This window comes from Ambystoma mexicanum, chromosome 13 (genome assembly GCF_040938575.1).
Source record: "Ambystoma mexicanum isolate Mex_15411 chromosome 13, UKY_AmexF1_1, whole genome shotgun sequence".
NCBI lineage: Eukaryota > Metazoa > Chordata > Amphibia > Caudata > Ambystomatidae > Ambystoma > Ambystoma mexicanum.
Genome location: NC_090938.1, coordinates 387,895,190 through 387,908,843, shown reverse-complemented (window position 1 = coordinate 387,908,843; position 13,654 = coordinate 387,895,190). Strand labels below are relative to the sequence as shown.

The window sequence follows — 13,654 nt, the reverse complement described above, 5'->3', positions numbered from 1 at the left end:
TCCAAAGACTTGGGTGTCTCAGAACTCTATCCCAAATACCCATAGACCCAGTTTTAATCAGAAGTCATGAACCCAAGTCAAACCCAATGACACAGAACTCTAACCCAAACATTTCAGAACAATGGCTCTCAGAACACTAGCTCCAAAACCCAGTGTTTTCGGACCTCTAACCCAAAGATTCAGGGCTCTAAAACGCAATTCATAAGTGCATAGCTTTTGGAACTCTAAAAAACGTCAGGGCTCTCAGAACTCAAACCAAAGACCCAGGCATGTGAAAATAGTAATGATTTGAAACAAATACAATCAAATAATGTCCCATTTATTTACTTCATGCTCTGCACCACGGCACCACAAATCTGCCACTTAGCCAAACTCTTTACAATAAAATCAGATTAAGAAGTGATGAAAATAAAAGACATAGCTATTGCTATTGTTCGTATGAAGGCCCCACAGAGGCTGCTGTTGATGAAAATCCCTTTTTGTGTACTGAATAGGTTGCTGGATACGGTACAAGATGCTTTCTGTGATCAGTCACAGACCAGTGAGCGGGCGGTGCCAACTTGCAACGCTACATGAGTCATCACCAATTGGGCGTTGGAAAGCTCTTGCCATTTCTTTGACCATGACAGCCCATAGAACAACCGAAGGAAGGTGGTTCAAAGTCCAATTTATAAAAGTTAACAAATTTGTAAAAATATGGAACAGACATGGTGTGCCAGCAGAGGTCACGAGAAAGGCCAGTGGTCCTCCTCTCCCATGGCACCATGATAGCCAACTCGATTCATTTGTCCTACTTTGCTCGCTGCACCACAGAACTCCATGTGTGGTCTCACTGCCATGTGGCCAAGGGGAAGTTGGCCACTTCACAAACTTCCTGTGCAGCATTACCAAAATGTGTGTAGGTCAGCCGCAGTCGCATCTTCAGGGGCACCTGGAAGGTTGAAAAATAGCTAGGTCAGTGGGTCTGATGTAAATAAGCACAGAGAAACACGAGACAGGGAAGAGTATGAACACATGGAGCATAGGGGCTCAAAACAGGGAGAGGGGGACACACAGTATAGTAGGAAAGTGAGATATTCAAAGCTAAACTGATGTAGATATGACTATTACTCACTTCCCCCTCCCAATGCCAAATAATTATACGTGCTGTTCTACCAGAGCTGGATTCATACTCCCTGCATCTCAGATTGACACCCCCTGCACCGGCGTGATTTTACAGTGTCCGATTATTGCATTTACTGCTCCCTGCTGCCTAAATTCCAGATGATTACACTCACTTCTGTGTGCCGAGGATCACACTTACTGCTTGAATATCACGCGGTCGGGCTGACAGATATCATACATACTGCTCTCCAGAGCCAGAATATTACGCTGAATGAAAATGTATTACACCCACTGATCTCCCTGCACCAGAATATTTCACTCACTGCTCGTTTGGCTGATAATCATGCAGAGGAGAGCAGTGAGTGTGATAATCCCACTCTGAGCTGTCCCCATCACATATATTCACCCCCATTGTGATGAAAATGAAGTCCGGCACTCAGGTAAGTAATGAATGGTAGATTTATTCCATGTTACAGTGCCATCCTTAGTTAATTTAGACTGTCAGTGAGCGACACTGGTAACACCCCACCCGGCAGTAACGGTAATCTCTGTCAAACATAGAATGCGCACACACAATCACGCACGGACGCTCCACATCCACAAGCTCATGCAAAACACCACAAGCCCGTGTTACACATTACGACACATTGCTCCTCTATGCTGCAATTAGTGCACTCACTGCTCTCCTATTCCTGTTAATCACACTAACTGTATTTTTATTTGTATTTATTGAAGTTATATAGCCCTTTAATCCAAAGTACAACAAGCATAAGATGGCAATTGAATCATAACTTGAAAACAGTATAAAGAACAATTTACAACATTGCAGAGGTGAGGAGGGAGTAGGGAGGGGCAGGGTGAGCGAGGGAAAGGTAGGAGTTAGTGGGGGGAAGAGCGGGAGAAGAGGGAATGTACGAGTGAATGAGGAAGAGGAGAGGAAAGAGTGGGACTATATGAGAGTAGGGGTGGGGAGGAAGGAGGTAGAGAGGGAAGGGAAGAGCAGTGGTAGGTGGTGAGGAATGAAGGTGAGGGAGAAGAACAAGAGGAAACGAAGAGTGCTAGAGAGGTGAGTGAAAAAGGTAAGATTTGAGAGAAGAGCGAAAGGAAGGGAAGGAGGGGGAAGAGCAGAAATGTACCACGTGTGTTTTAGTATCACAGACACGGCTTGCCATATGCAGATTATTGAACTCTCTGCTTTCACAAGGAGCGATTATCAAACTCCCTGGCCCCAAATATTATTTTTTCTGCTCTCTTAGTATCTAGAAATCTCACTGCCTGTTGTCCGGATGACATGCATTACTTACCGTAAAAGCATTTCTGATGATTGTATCTGCTTAGATTCACATGCTGTGCATATGGTCCGACATCCAGTGGTAACCGCGGAGTATTGCATCTTGTCTTTCGGGGGACTGAAAGGGGACGTCGGCATAGGCGTGTCTGAAACACTATCCCTATCGTGACGTGTGTAGTACCCAAAATCCCTCACGCGCCGAGGTCCCTCCGATTGTATTTTTTCTGCCATGAGGGAGCCCAAGGCTATAGTGAGTAAGTACATGAAGAGAGAAAGTAGTAAGAAGTCTATGTTCCTTCCACCCCGAGCGGGGAGGCAGCAAGGGCGCATGTGAATCTAAGCAGATACAATCATCAGAAATGCTTTTACAGTAAGTAATGCATGTCTTCTGATGCTTGATAATCTGCTTAGAATCACGTGCTGTGCATAGACTAGCAAGCAGTACCCGGAGTTGGAGGTGGGTTGTGAGAAGGAACAGTAGAAAAAAGATGTCTTAGTACTGCTTGTCCCAACTGAGAATCAGACCTAGAATGAGTGTCTAGGCAATAGTGTTTTGTAAAGGTGTGTACAGAACTCCAGGTTGCCGCTTTGCAAATGGACTCTAGGGGAACATTTGCAATGAATGCTATGGATGCCCCAGTGCCTCAAGTAGAATGTGCTCTAGGCTTGAAGGGCAGTTCTCTCTTTGCAACAGTGTAACATAGTGTGATGCATTTGACAATCCACCTTGATATTGCTGATTTAGAGACAGAGTCCCCTTCTCTACCAGCTGCCACTGAGACAAAGAATTGTTTAGTTTTCCTTAGTGGTTTAGTTCTATCCATGTAGAACATGACTGCCCTTCGCACATCCAGTGTGTGAAGGCTTCTTTCGGCCATGTTAGTAGGTCTCTGGAAGAACGTGGGTAGTTCGATTGACTGGTTCACATGGAACTTCGAAATGAATTTCGGCGCAAATCCGGGATGTGTGCGCAGAACTACCTTATCTTTGTGGACTGTAACAAAGGGGTCCAAAACCGAGAGGGCCTGTAGTTCGCTAACTCTTCTGATAGAAGTGATAGCTACTAGAAAGGCTGTCTTGTAAGTCAGGTCTTTCAGACTAGCTTTATGCATAGGCTCAAAAGGGGGTCCCATGAGCCTAGTTAAAACCACATTTAGATCCCACCCAGGGGCTGGGTGAGTGATGGGGGGGATACATTCTTTTAACCCCTTCCATAAAGGCTTTAATCACAGGTATTTTCCACCACGACTCCTTCTGCTGTGACGTGGTGTAGGCTGACAATGCCGCTAGGTGAACCTTTAAGGAATTGAAGACTAACCCAGAGTCCAATAATTGGGTAAGATATAACACAATGTGTGAAGGCGAGCAATCGGTGGGATTGACGCCTTTGGAACTGCACCAGATGACAAAACGTTTCCATTTGCTGGCATAGCAATAACGTGTGTTAGGCTTTCTTGCCTCCCTCAGTATGTCCATGCATCTCTGAGGGAGTTTCAGATGTCCAAACTCTAAGACCTCACGAGCCAGGCTGCTAAGTTCAGAGTTTGTGGGCATGGGTGCAGAGTCTCCCCCCTGTCCTGAGACAACATGTTGTACGGACAGGGCAGCTTGACTGGTGGGGAGAGGGACATTTCCATAAGGTGCGCGAACCAGGGTTGGCGGGCCCACATGGGAGCCACCAGAATCATGGAGACTGGTTCCTGGTGCATCTTGTGTACTATCTTGTTCAGAAGGGGAGTCGGGGGGAAAAGCGTAGACAAATTTCCCCGACCAAGTTATCCAGAGACCGTTCCCCTTGGATCGGTTCTGGGGGTACCTGGAGGCGTAATCTTGGCATTGGGCGTTCTCCTGAGTAGCGAACAGATCGCTTTCTGGAAACCCCCATTCTGCGAAGATGTTGGATACAATGTCTTCGTCCAGTCGCCATTCGTACTCTTCTGGCAGAGGAAAATCTCTGCTGAGTACGTCTGCCAGAAGATTGAGTTCCCCTGGAACATGTTGGGATATCAGGAACATCTTGTGTTCGAGAGCCCATATCCAGATGTTCTGGGACAGCTTGGATAGCCCTGGAGAGTGAGTGCCCCCCCAGTTTGTTCAGGTAATACATTGCTGTTGTGCTGTCAGTTAGGACCAGCACTGTCTTCCCTTGCAGTTGCTCCTGAAAGGCTTTCAATGCTTTGAACACTGCTAGTAGCTCCAGTAGGTTTATATGGTTGGATGCTACCTGAGGGGACCACACTCTGTGCGCTGTCTGCTGAAGCAGGTGAGCCCCCCAACCCGTGAGAGTGGCTTCCACTGCAGGGGTGGTGAAGGTTTTCCCCTTCAAGAGGTTCTCCCTCGACCACCACTGCAGAGAGAGAACGAGGGCTGGCGAGACAACTAACAGATCTTCCCATTGTCCGCTGGCCTGACACCACTGGCTGTTGAGCCACTCTTGCATGGGACGCATGCGCAGCTGCGCGTGGAGAACCAAGTATATGCATGATGCCATCATTCCTAGCAAACGCATAGCTTTGCGTACCGTCACCTCTAGACTGGCTACATACTGAGGAACCTGAGAGAGCATGTTCTGAACCCTCTCGCTGGAAGGGAAGACCAGACCGTCTTCCGTACGAATTAGAGCCCCAGGAGCTGTTTTACTTGGCTGGGAACTAAGCTGGATTTCTTTTCGTTGATAAAAAATCCCAGGCTGAAAAGTAGGTCCACTGTTTTTTGGGTGTTTGAAAAAAAAACGTCGAACGAGTCCCCCGTGATGAGCCAATCGTCGAGGTAAGGGTAAACTGGAACTGAAAGTCTGCGCAGGTGTGCCGCTGCCACTGCCAGGACCTTGGTAAACACCCTTGGCGCCGAGGCTATGCCGAAGGGGAGTACCTTGAACTGGTAGTGTTTGTCCTGAATCACGAACCTTAGGAATTTTCTGTGCGCTGGCAGCATTGAAACATGAAAGTATGCATCTTTCATATCCAATGTTGTCATGAAGTCCCCCTGTTTTAGCAATGGGATCACCTCTTGCAGTGTTACCATGCGAAACGTCTGGGGCTTTATGAACTTGTTTGCTGGGCGCAGGTCTAGAACAGGACGCATGGTGAGATCCTTTTTGGGTACAAGGAAGTACACTGAATAGGTACCCTAGTTTACCTGAAGAATCGGGACGGCTTCTATGGCGTCCTTTCCCAGCAGCGCTTCCACTTCTTGGATCAGGATCTGCAGATGTTCCGGTGAAAGGCGTCGATGTTTCGGCGGTCTGAACTGTGGAGGTCGGGCGAATTCCACGCAGTAACCGTGGGCGACTGTCTTTAAGACCCACTGGTCTGAAGTTATCCCCTCCCATGCCTTGAGGAAAGATGTTAATCGCCCCCCGACCGGGGAGACATGGGAGGGGACCTGGACTTGGTGGTCATTTCTGACCCGAAGTTGACGCTCCTTTGGAATTGGAGCCTCTGCCTCTATTCTTTCCACGCTTCTGACCCCTCTGGGGGTAGTAAGTGGGGCTTGCAGCCGGTTGACTTGAGTTCAAGTTGCCCGTGCCGAAATTGTTTTGAGCAGCGCAGGCTTGTCCTCAAAAGGACCGCTGAGAATTACTGCCCCTCTGAAGAGGGTATCTGGGAAATTTGGTGCAGCGACTTAATAGTCTCGTGCTCCTTCTTGGCTGTCTCCAACGCATCGTCTACCGCCTTCCCGAAGAGGTTGGCCTCTTCGATGGGTTTGTTGATAATGGATGCCTGGGTCTCAGGCCTGAAGCCCGACGTGCGCAGCCACGCGTGCCTCTTTAGGAGAGTAGCCTGTGCGAGAGACCTGCCTGCTGTCTCTGCGGTGTCCAGGGTATTCTTTACCACATTCTAATTGGCAAGTTTGTCCTACGAGACAATGGTGAGAAGCTTGGCTCTGGTTGGTTCCGGAACCTCTTGAAGGCCTTCCTGGAGTAGGTTCCATTGCGCGTCGACGTAGCTTGCTAGTAACGTCGTGTTATTGGTAATCCGGACGGTATAGGCCGCCGCCGACGTAACCCGTTTACCTAAGGCATACAACCTTTTGGACTCCTTGTCCGGGGGTGACTCTCCCGTGGCAAGGGGAACACCTGCTCTCTTGCTAGTGTTGGTCACCACCAGCGAGTCTGGGATTCCATGTCCTTTGATATAAAGCGGGTCTGTGGGGGAGAGTCAGAAAAGTTTTTCGACCCATGGGCTCACAGCCCTAGTCTGAGCGGGTGTGAGTAAGGAAGGGGCCAGCCGTCTCTTTACAGAGCTCAAGAGAGGGATAGACTGGCTTGCCGGAGGCTTTTCATTAATAATGTCCTCTGCGAAATCCTGTTCGGGCAAGGCTTCAAGCGTGGCAATTTTAAAGAATTCCGCTGCTTTTTTCCACATGTTGTTGAAAGCCATTTGATCATCCACCGGGGAAGCTTAACGAATCGGGGTGGATGGGGGAGAGTCGAGGCAAACGATATCAGAGTTGTGATCATTCTGCTGGGTGTCCTCCCAGTTGTCCGTTGCTCCTTGATCTTCCCCATAGTTGTTCAGAAAAGAAGACTCCTCTTCTTCTGTATCTATACGTGTCCATCTGGACATCATCTTGATAGTCAACTTGGTGTTGGACATCTAGGTGTTGGACGTCTTGTGTTTGAGGGTTAGGGTCTACCCAAGCTTTTTTCGGCGGAGGTTGATAAGAAGCCCTGAAAAACTGCTCCAGCCGATCCATACACCCCTCAAATTGCTCCGTGGTCCACTTGGATGACCCAAATGGACCTAGCTGAGTAGGAACCGTGTTCTCCGTCATAAGGCGTTGAGAGGATCTTCTCAGGGTGCTTGAGAGGGGTACCTGGCTTTCTTCGTAAGAGTCTACGGGATCGTCTTCCCAATCCGTGGAAAACCTTTCGGCGGATTGGCCCATAACTGTGGGCGGAACCGGTACCAGGCCCACCGCCGTAGCAATCCTATTAATGCTCTTACGGATAGTCACCGAATCTTCGGGAGACAACGCCTCCGATGATGTGTCGGCAGTGAAAATGTCTTCCGCGGCTCCAGAAGGGCCAGCGGATGGCTTCTCGGGTAGAGGCCTGCTCGTAGTTTTTGTGCGTGTACGGGCCTTGGAAACCTTGGAATCCGTCAAAGTTTCTTGTTCTGAAACTCCGGCGCGTGTAGTTTGGGGAGTAGCGCCCTTGTTATGTTTGTTATGCCCAGTCGTCATGCGCTGCTGCGGATGTGGGGAAGGCTTCGGATCAGACCGATCCGTGGGCACCGCCAAAGTTTCCGGCGGACCCGTTGGCGTTTTGGCCTTCTTCGACGAAGTCGTCGAGGAGGGCGCTTGGGTTGTGTGCTTTGTGTGGTGTGATTGGACGCCCCTGTCACTGGGTGTGGTCACTGTAGCAAGACCGGAGTCAAGCCTGGAAGGGTCGGGGACGGGCGTGGCGGCCCTAGAATAGTCCTCCTCAAGGTCTATAACGTCCGCGTTGGACGTTTGGTCATCCGATGTACCCCCGTCACTTTCGGCTGGTGTCGCGGCAGGGGAGGGAGGCTCCACGCGTGACATACCGTACGCGGCCCACCGCTTCAACCGGCGCTCCTTAAGGGTTTTAGGTTTAAGGAGTTTACACGTTTAAACGCCGAACACGGCTTTTCGTCGTGCTCTAGGGGGAGACAAGCGTTACACAACGTGTGCTCGTCTTTCCACGGATATCTGACCCTACACACAGGGCAGAATCTAAATGGAGTCCTTTCCATAGCAGAAGGGAAGGGTGACCAGACCAAAAAGGAGCCCACTCTCCCTACTGTGTAGGCTGGCCAGAAGGCCCGACCACGTGGAAGTCCGAACGCCGGATCTTAGGCGCGGAACCCACAGCCGTAAACGATTCCCCCGTGGTCTTCGTCGAAGATGTTCTTGATGGGCGAAGTGACTTAACAGGGAATAAGCGACAATTTCGGTAAGATAAACAATGTCTCATGAAGAGCTCCGCTATAGGGGACAAGTTATCTGGGCGGAAAAAAACAGGGACCTCGGCGCGTGAGGGATTTTGGGTACTACACACGTCACGATAGGGATAGTGTTTCAGACACGCCTATGCCGACGCCCCCTTTCGGTCCCCGAAAGACAAGATGCAATACTCCGCGGTTACCACTGGATGTCGGACCATATGCACAGCATGTGATTCTGAGCAGATTAACAGGCATCAGAAGTATGTTTATCGAACTTGCTGCTCTCTGTAGCTGATCAATCATAGACATACACGCCCCCCACCAGACAGATGAGCATTTTATTTGCTCTGCCACAGATTATTACACTCACTGCTCTTCTGTGTGCAATTGTCTGTAATGCTAACTGTTGACTGTGTGTAGGTGTATCCCACTCCCCACTGCCTGATCACAATACCTCCTATTCACCTGGACCCCGAGTATTACTCTAAATCCACTTGTTGAGTCTGCTCATCACACCTACTGCTCTCTGTGACATATTGTAAACACTCTCTGCTCTCCTTATACTTGATCTGCATGTAAATTGCTCTTTAGGGCTTAGACTGGTTACCTTCTGTGGGTTCAATATCCGTATGAGTTGTGTTACAACTCCCCCATTGGACGCTGGAACCACATTCCCGCTTGGTGCCTGGAGTTGGAGCTGCAGATTCTGCAACAGAAGATGACCTCAATATTACATCCTTCCACAGAGACAAACACTTAAAGTATCTCAATCGTTTAAACCTGGTCATAACACAGTGAATGCAATTGGTAGAAAAGTAATAGTAATAGTTTCTCACTGTAGTGACTAGGGGTCATTTAGCCTGTGGTACCCCATATTTCTGAGATGTTAGGGAGTGCGCAGCAGTGAGACCGGAGAGACTCATTACTGGTCACTGTTACCATCCATTTTTCCCTCCCTGCCATTACCTTAGTTCTCGGTTAGTATTCATATGATTTTTTGGACAGTGAGAATGGAGAGAGGTCATTTGAAGAATGGGTTATTAAGGAGTGGGTGAAATGAAAGCAACTTTAGTTCATCCATACCCCTTTGACCCCCCTTTCCCATACTTTAGGAACAAATCAAACACATGTTAGTTATTTCAAGAGGTGATAGATGTGCACAATTATTTTAGACAGAGATGTTGTGTTTGCAGTATGTGTGAGGAAATGCCAATGTTACTGATGCCACTTGTTGCTCTCATCATGTGTAAATTAAGCCATGTGTGTGTATGTGTGTGCGAACATGTGTGCGCGTTTGGGTTGAGGAGTGGGTTTGGGCCACTGACTTTGGAACCTTCACTGCTTCATGAAACCCACCCATCTTGTTATTAAAACCTTTGATATTTGTGATCCAATATGAGGATCTTCAAGAGTAACAAGTGTTCCTGGGGGAGATACTAAACGATGATGTTGTATCCAAGTAGGACTTTAACGCTCTGCAAACACCTAAGGTTCTTAGTTCTCTCTGCATCAGAGAAAGATCAGGAACATAGGTAAAAAGGGTTTCAGGTTTAATATGGAAGTCTGATAGGGGTTTGAGCAGGAAAGAAGAGTGGGTCCTTAGTGCTACATTATCCACAAGGAAGATTGTGTAGGTCCACTCTCATCAAAGGGAATGCTCACTCTTCTAGTGGTTGTTAAAGCTACTAGTTTGGTGTCCGTTGTAGCAATTTCTGAAATGAAGGACAAGCCATTATTCAATGATGCTTCAATGGTGTTTGTAAGCATTGAACCCAACCCACTTGCTCTCGTCTTGATTTCCGGTACATTCCTTCCTAGACGCATGCATAATGTTTAAGCTGTAGGCAGAAAAGTACAGCTTTCATATTGGGTGTTGTGAAGGACTTTCCATCCTGCTGTGGCAGGAGAGATAAACAGGAAGAAGAAATGGAGTTTGTAGGAATAGCCCTAGATTCCTCATGAACCAAAATCATTGGGATCAAAAAGGACCAATGATGCACATTATGTTGAGGGGGAATAGAGTAGATGTATGCAAGAACATGTCAAACCAAGAACACATGTAGTGATTTCAGAGTCATCCAAGCTACAACATTATTGATGTTTGCATTGTTAGGGGCTGCAAAGAGTGCCACTTCCCACTGCTCACATTAGTTGTATAGCAAATGGAAGTTCAGCAACTCACACTCCCATGAAATATGTCTGAACTTTGAAATGTGTTAACCTCAGGAGAGATGTAATGAGAAATAACTCCTGCTCTGATTTGGATCGTTAGGAGGCAGAGGTGTGTGACTGGGTACCTCCTCCTTTGCAGAGGTAGAATATTGCTATAGTACTCACCCCAAAGATCAGCATGCTTTTCTTCCTCAATTTTGGGACGTTTGCTTCTAAGGGTATGTTAGGCAACATTGTGTGCAGAACCCTTTGGGAGACTACAGCAACATTGTCCTCCTGGCAAACCCAACCTTTGGTATAAGTCTGTACTACACAGTTTGGTAATGTGGCTGAGCAGCCAGGCTTATCTCAAGAGGGGTCAATGTGAGCTGTTGGGTTTTTACACAGAGATTCACAGTGAAAAGTATTCAAATAAACTCTTACACTCAAGGTTTCTTGATTAAACAATTTGTAATTTAACAGTTATATAAACCTTCTTCAAAGGGGAGAAAAACATGTAACACTTCAAAATATACTTCACATCACACTCTTAGTTTCTCTAATCAGATGATACATATTGGGGATGGCACACAGACACTTCCAATACCCCCAGGTGACTTAAATAGCTAGGACACTGGACATTGATTTATCACTGGTACATTTAGAGCAATACTGAGTTTGGTGCAAAGGTTAGATTGGGGAATAAAAGAAAGGTTAAGAAATAATTCACACACTGGTAAGTACCACTACAACTAGAAGGTCAGCGGCAGCAATGGGCAAACTTTAATTCAGTTGCACTTTGCGATTTACGCGCCTCGCGTCTATAGCAAATAGCACCACTGCGGTCTCACGGATACCACTCTCGACTTTCCTTGCATCTGGGGTCCAGCACTCTGTTGAGGTGGCTCAGGCTTGGTCAGTCCTGCTTCAAGGGAGTTCGGGGGATCTTCCTGAAATACAGGTCTGACTTAAAAGCGATGCACTCGGTTTGGTGTTCCTCTCCCTGGCACTTCGCTTCCTGCAGCAGCATTGGAAGTACAGCCAGATCCGAGAAGATGTCCAAACGAGTTCACTTTGGGGTTGATTGGTCCCACCAACCCAAGCGGAGAAGTCGTCCTTACAGGGTTTCTCTAGTCAAAACGTATTTGGAGCTTCAGCACAGCAGCAGGGCTTCACCAGGCAAACCAACGGTCCAGAAGTTGCAGCAGGCGTCTCTTCCAAGTTCCTCTTCGGATTCCTTCGTCCAGTGGTCGACTCTACCTTCCAAGCCAAAAAGCCTTGCCTTTTATGCAGGTATCTCCCATTCATTCCAGCTGAGCTGTCAATTATACAGCAGGGTGGCTGTCCTTGCCGGACAGCCAACCGGCCAATCACCTTTGAGTGCATTCCTGTAACCAAGGGGATTAAGCACAGGGAGTTCCGGCACCTCCCTCACTTCCTGCCCCTGCCAGACACATTGGAGCCAGAGGCGGGCTTCACCAGTGAATCCTGCCAAAGACAAAATGAACAAAGGGACCAAACCTGGTTTGGCACGCACAGTAACTCTTAAGAAGGACCTTTCCGACAAGAAATGCCGAAAAAAGGAGACCAGGGCCATTTTGACAAAATGGGCACCCATGGGTGTCTTACTGCAGCTGCAATTGCAGCCTGCGGTAAAACCACACAATGGTAGTAAAAAGTAAACCACTGCCACCAGCCATTAATTGTAGAAAGAGTAACATAAAAATGTTACATGAGAAACTAGGCAAAGGGGATACTAAGTAACCCCTCAAGCACCAGATGGTAAGATAGTGTGTGCTGGGTCTAGAAAGTCAATTTCACTTTACTGCTCTTGGAAACAGTAGTTTATGCAAGAGAAGGTATTTGAACCTTTGGGAAATCTTAGACTTCCCTGTGCCACTGCACTGAAGGTGCTGTGTGTCACAATGTAAAGATGATGCCCATGGAGTTTGTCAGACTCCACAGCCAAAAGAAATACAGAGTCCAAATCACAGAAGAAAATACATGAGAGTGGGAAAAGGTCTCACTCTCTTCAGTTTACCAATTAAAAGTCCTAAAGTCCAGCAAAAAGAGCTGGGGGTCGTTAACTCTAAGGTACAGGGCAATTAGCACATTTCTGAGAATTCTCCTTAACAGGGTACTTTAATAGCTTCCAGTTCCAGTGTTATCCAGGCCATGAACTTTCAGTCACTTCATCAAGGCTCCCCATTCATATTCAAAATCCTGCAGTGGTGGACATCTGAGATTGGGGAATGGACAAAGGCAGGTTGGCCTCTGGAACAGCCCAAGACAAAGTTTTGTTGGATTTCCCGTGGCATGCAAAGTTTGGCTAATTGTGACCAAGTGTCTATTTCAAGCTGTGTTTGACTATCCCTACACTTTGAATGTCAAATATGTGAAATTCAACTGGAAAACATTCTGGGAAAACAGTGCTGCAAAGGAGGCTTTTGTTCACAAGTGCAAATATGAAGCTTATTTATCCATATCACCTACTTTCAATCTTGTATAGGAAAAGTATTTTCTTCCAGCGTCTCCAAATGGTTTCCTATATATAGCAGGCTTTGAGCTACTAAAATTGTCATTTTTTTCCGGATTACCTATAAACTATAAATAGAGATTAAAACAAGTCTCATTTGGTCTTGTGTCCTTTAATCCCAGCCGTCCGGTTAAGGCTTGATGGGTCCTACTAGAAAGCAAAAGAAGACTACTTTGGCTGACAACAGCCTTGTAAAGATCCTAGGGATGAAGCTCATACCAAAAGGAAGCACTTTGTATAGTAAGAAGGTTTAGTCAACCAAGAATTATGGAAACCGGGATATTGACATTTGCACCTTTTTAAATCAACTGGCCACTTCCAATCGCCACAACTGAGCGTGTTAGGGAAAATTCTCATTTCTGTGCTAATTCCTCTCTACCTTAGAGACCCCCAGCTCTTTTGCTGGATTTTGGGACTTTTAATTTCTAACCTGGATAGAGTGAAACCTTTTCCCAATCTCTCATGTATTTATTCTGTGATTTATACTCTGCGTTTCTTTTAACTTTGGTGTCTGACAAACTCCATAAGCATCATCTTTACATTGCGACACACAACACCTTCAGTGCAGTGTTACAGGGAAGTCTCTTAGATTTCCCAAAGGTTTAAATATCTTCTATTGGTAAACTACTGTTTCCAAGAGCATTGAAGAGACATTGGCCT

The 13,654-nt window shown here is 47.1% G+C and overlaps 1 protein-coding gene across 3 annotated transcripts in view; it reads right to left on the bottom strand.

Moving 5' to 3' along the window:
- Window positions 1-298: 298 nt before the first annotated feature.
- The window catches only part of AP1G2 (adaptor related protein complex 1 subunit gamma 2), a 742,171-nt gene continuing 728,815 nt past the window's right edge, over window positions 299-13,654 (bottom strand). For all 3 annotated transcript variants that reach the window (XM_069633944.1, XM_069633946.1, XM_069633945.1), the window contains 2 exons: window positions 8,915-9,013; window positions 299-931 (listed from right to left, as the gene is read on the bottom strand). In XM_069633944.1, the coding sequence (XP_069490045.1) occupies window positions 830-931; window positions 8,915-9,013 (201 nt within the window). In that variant the 3' untranslated portion in view covers window positions 299-829. The remainder of the gene's footprint in view (window positions 932-8,914; window positions 9,014-13,654) is intronic.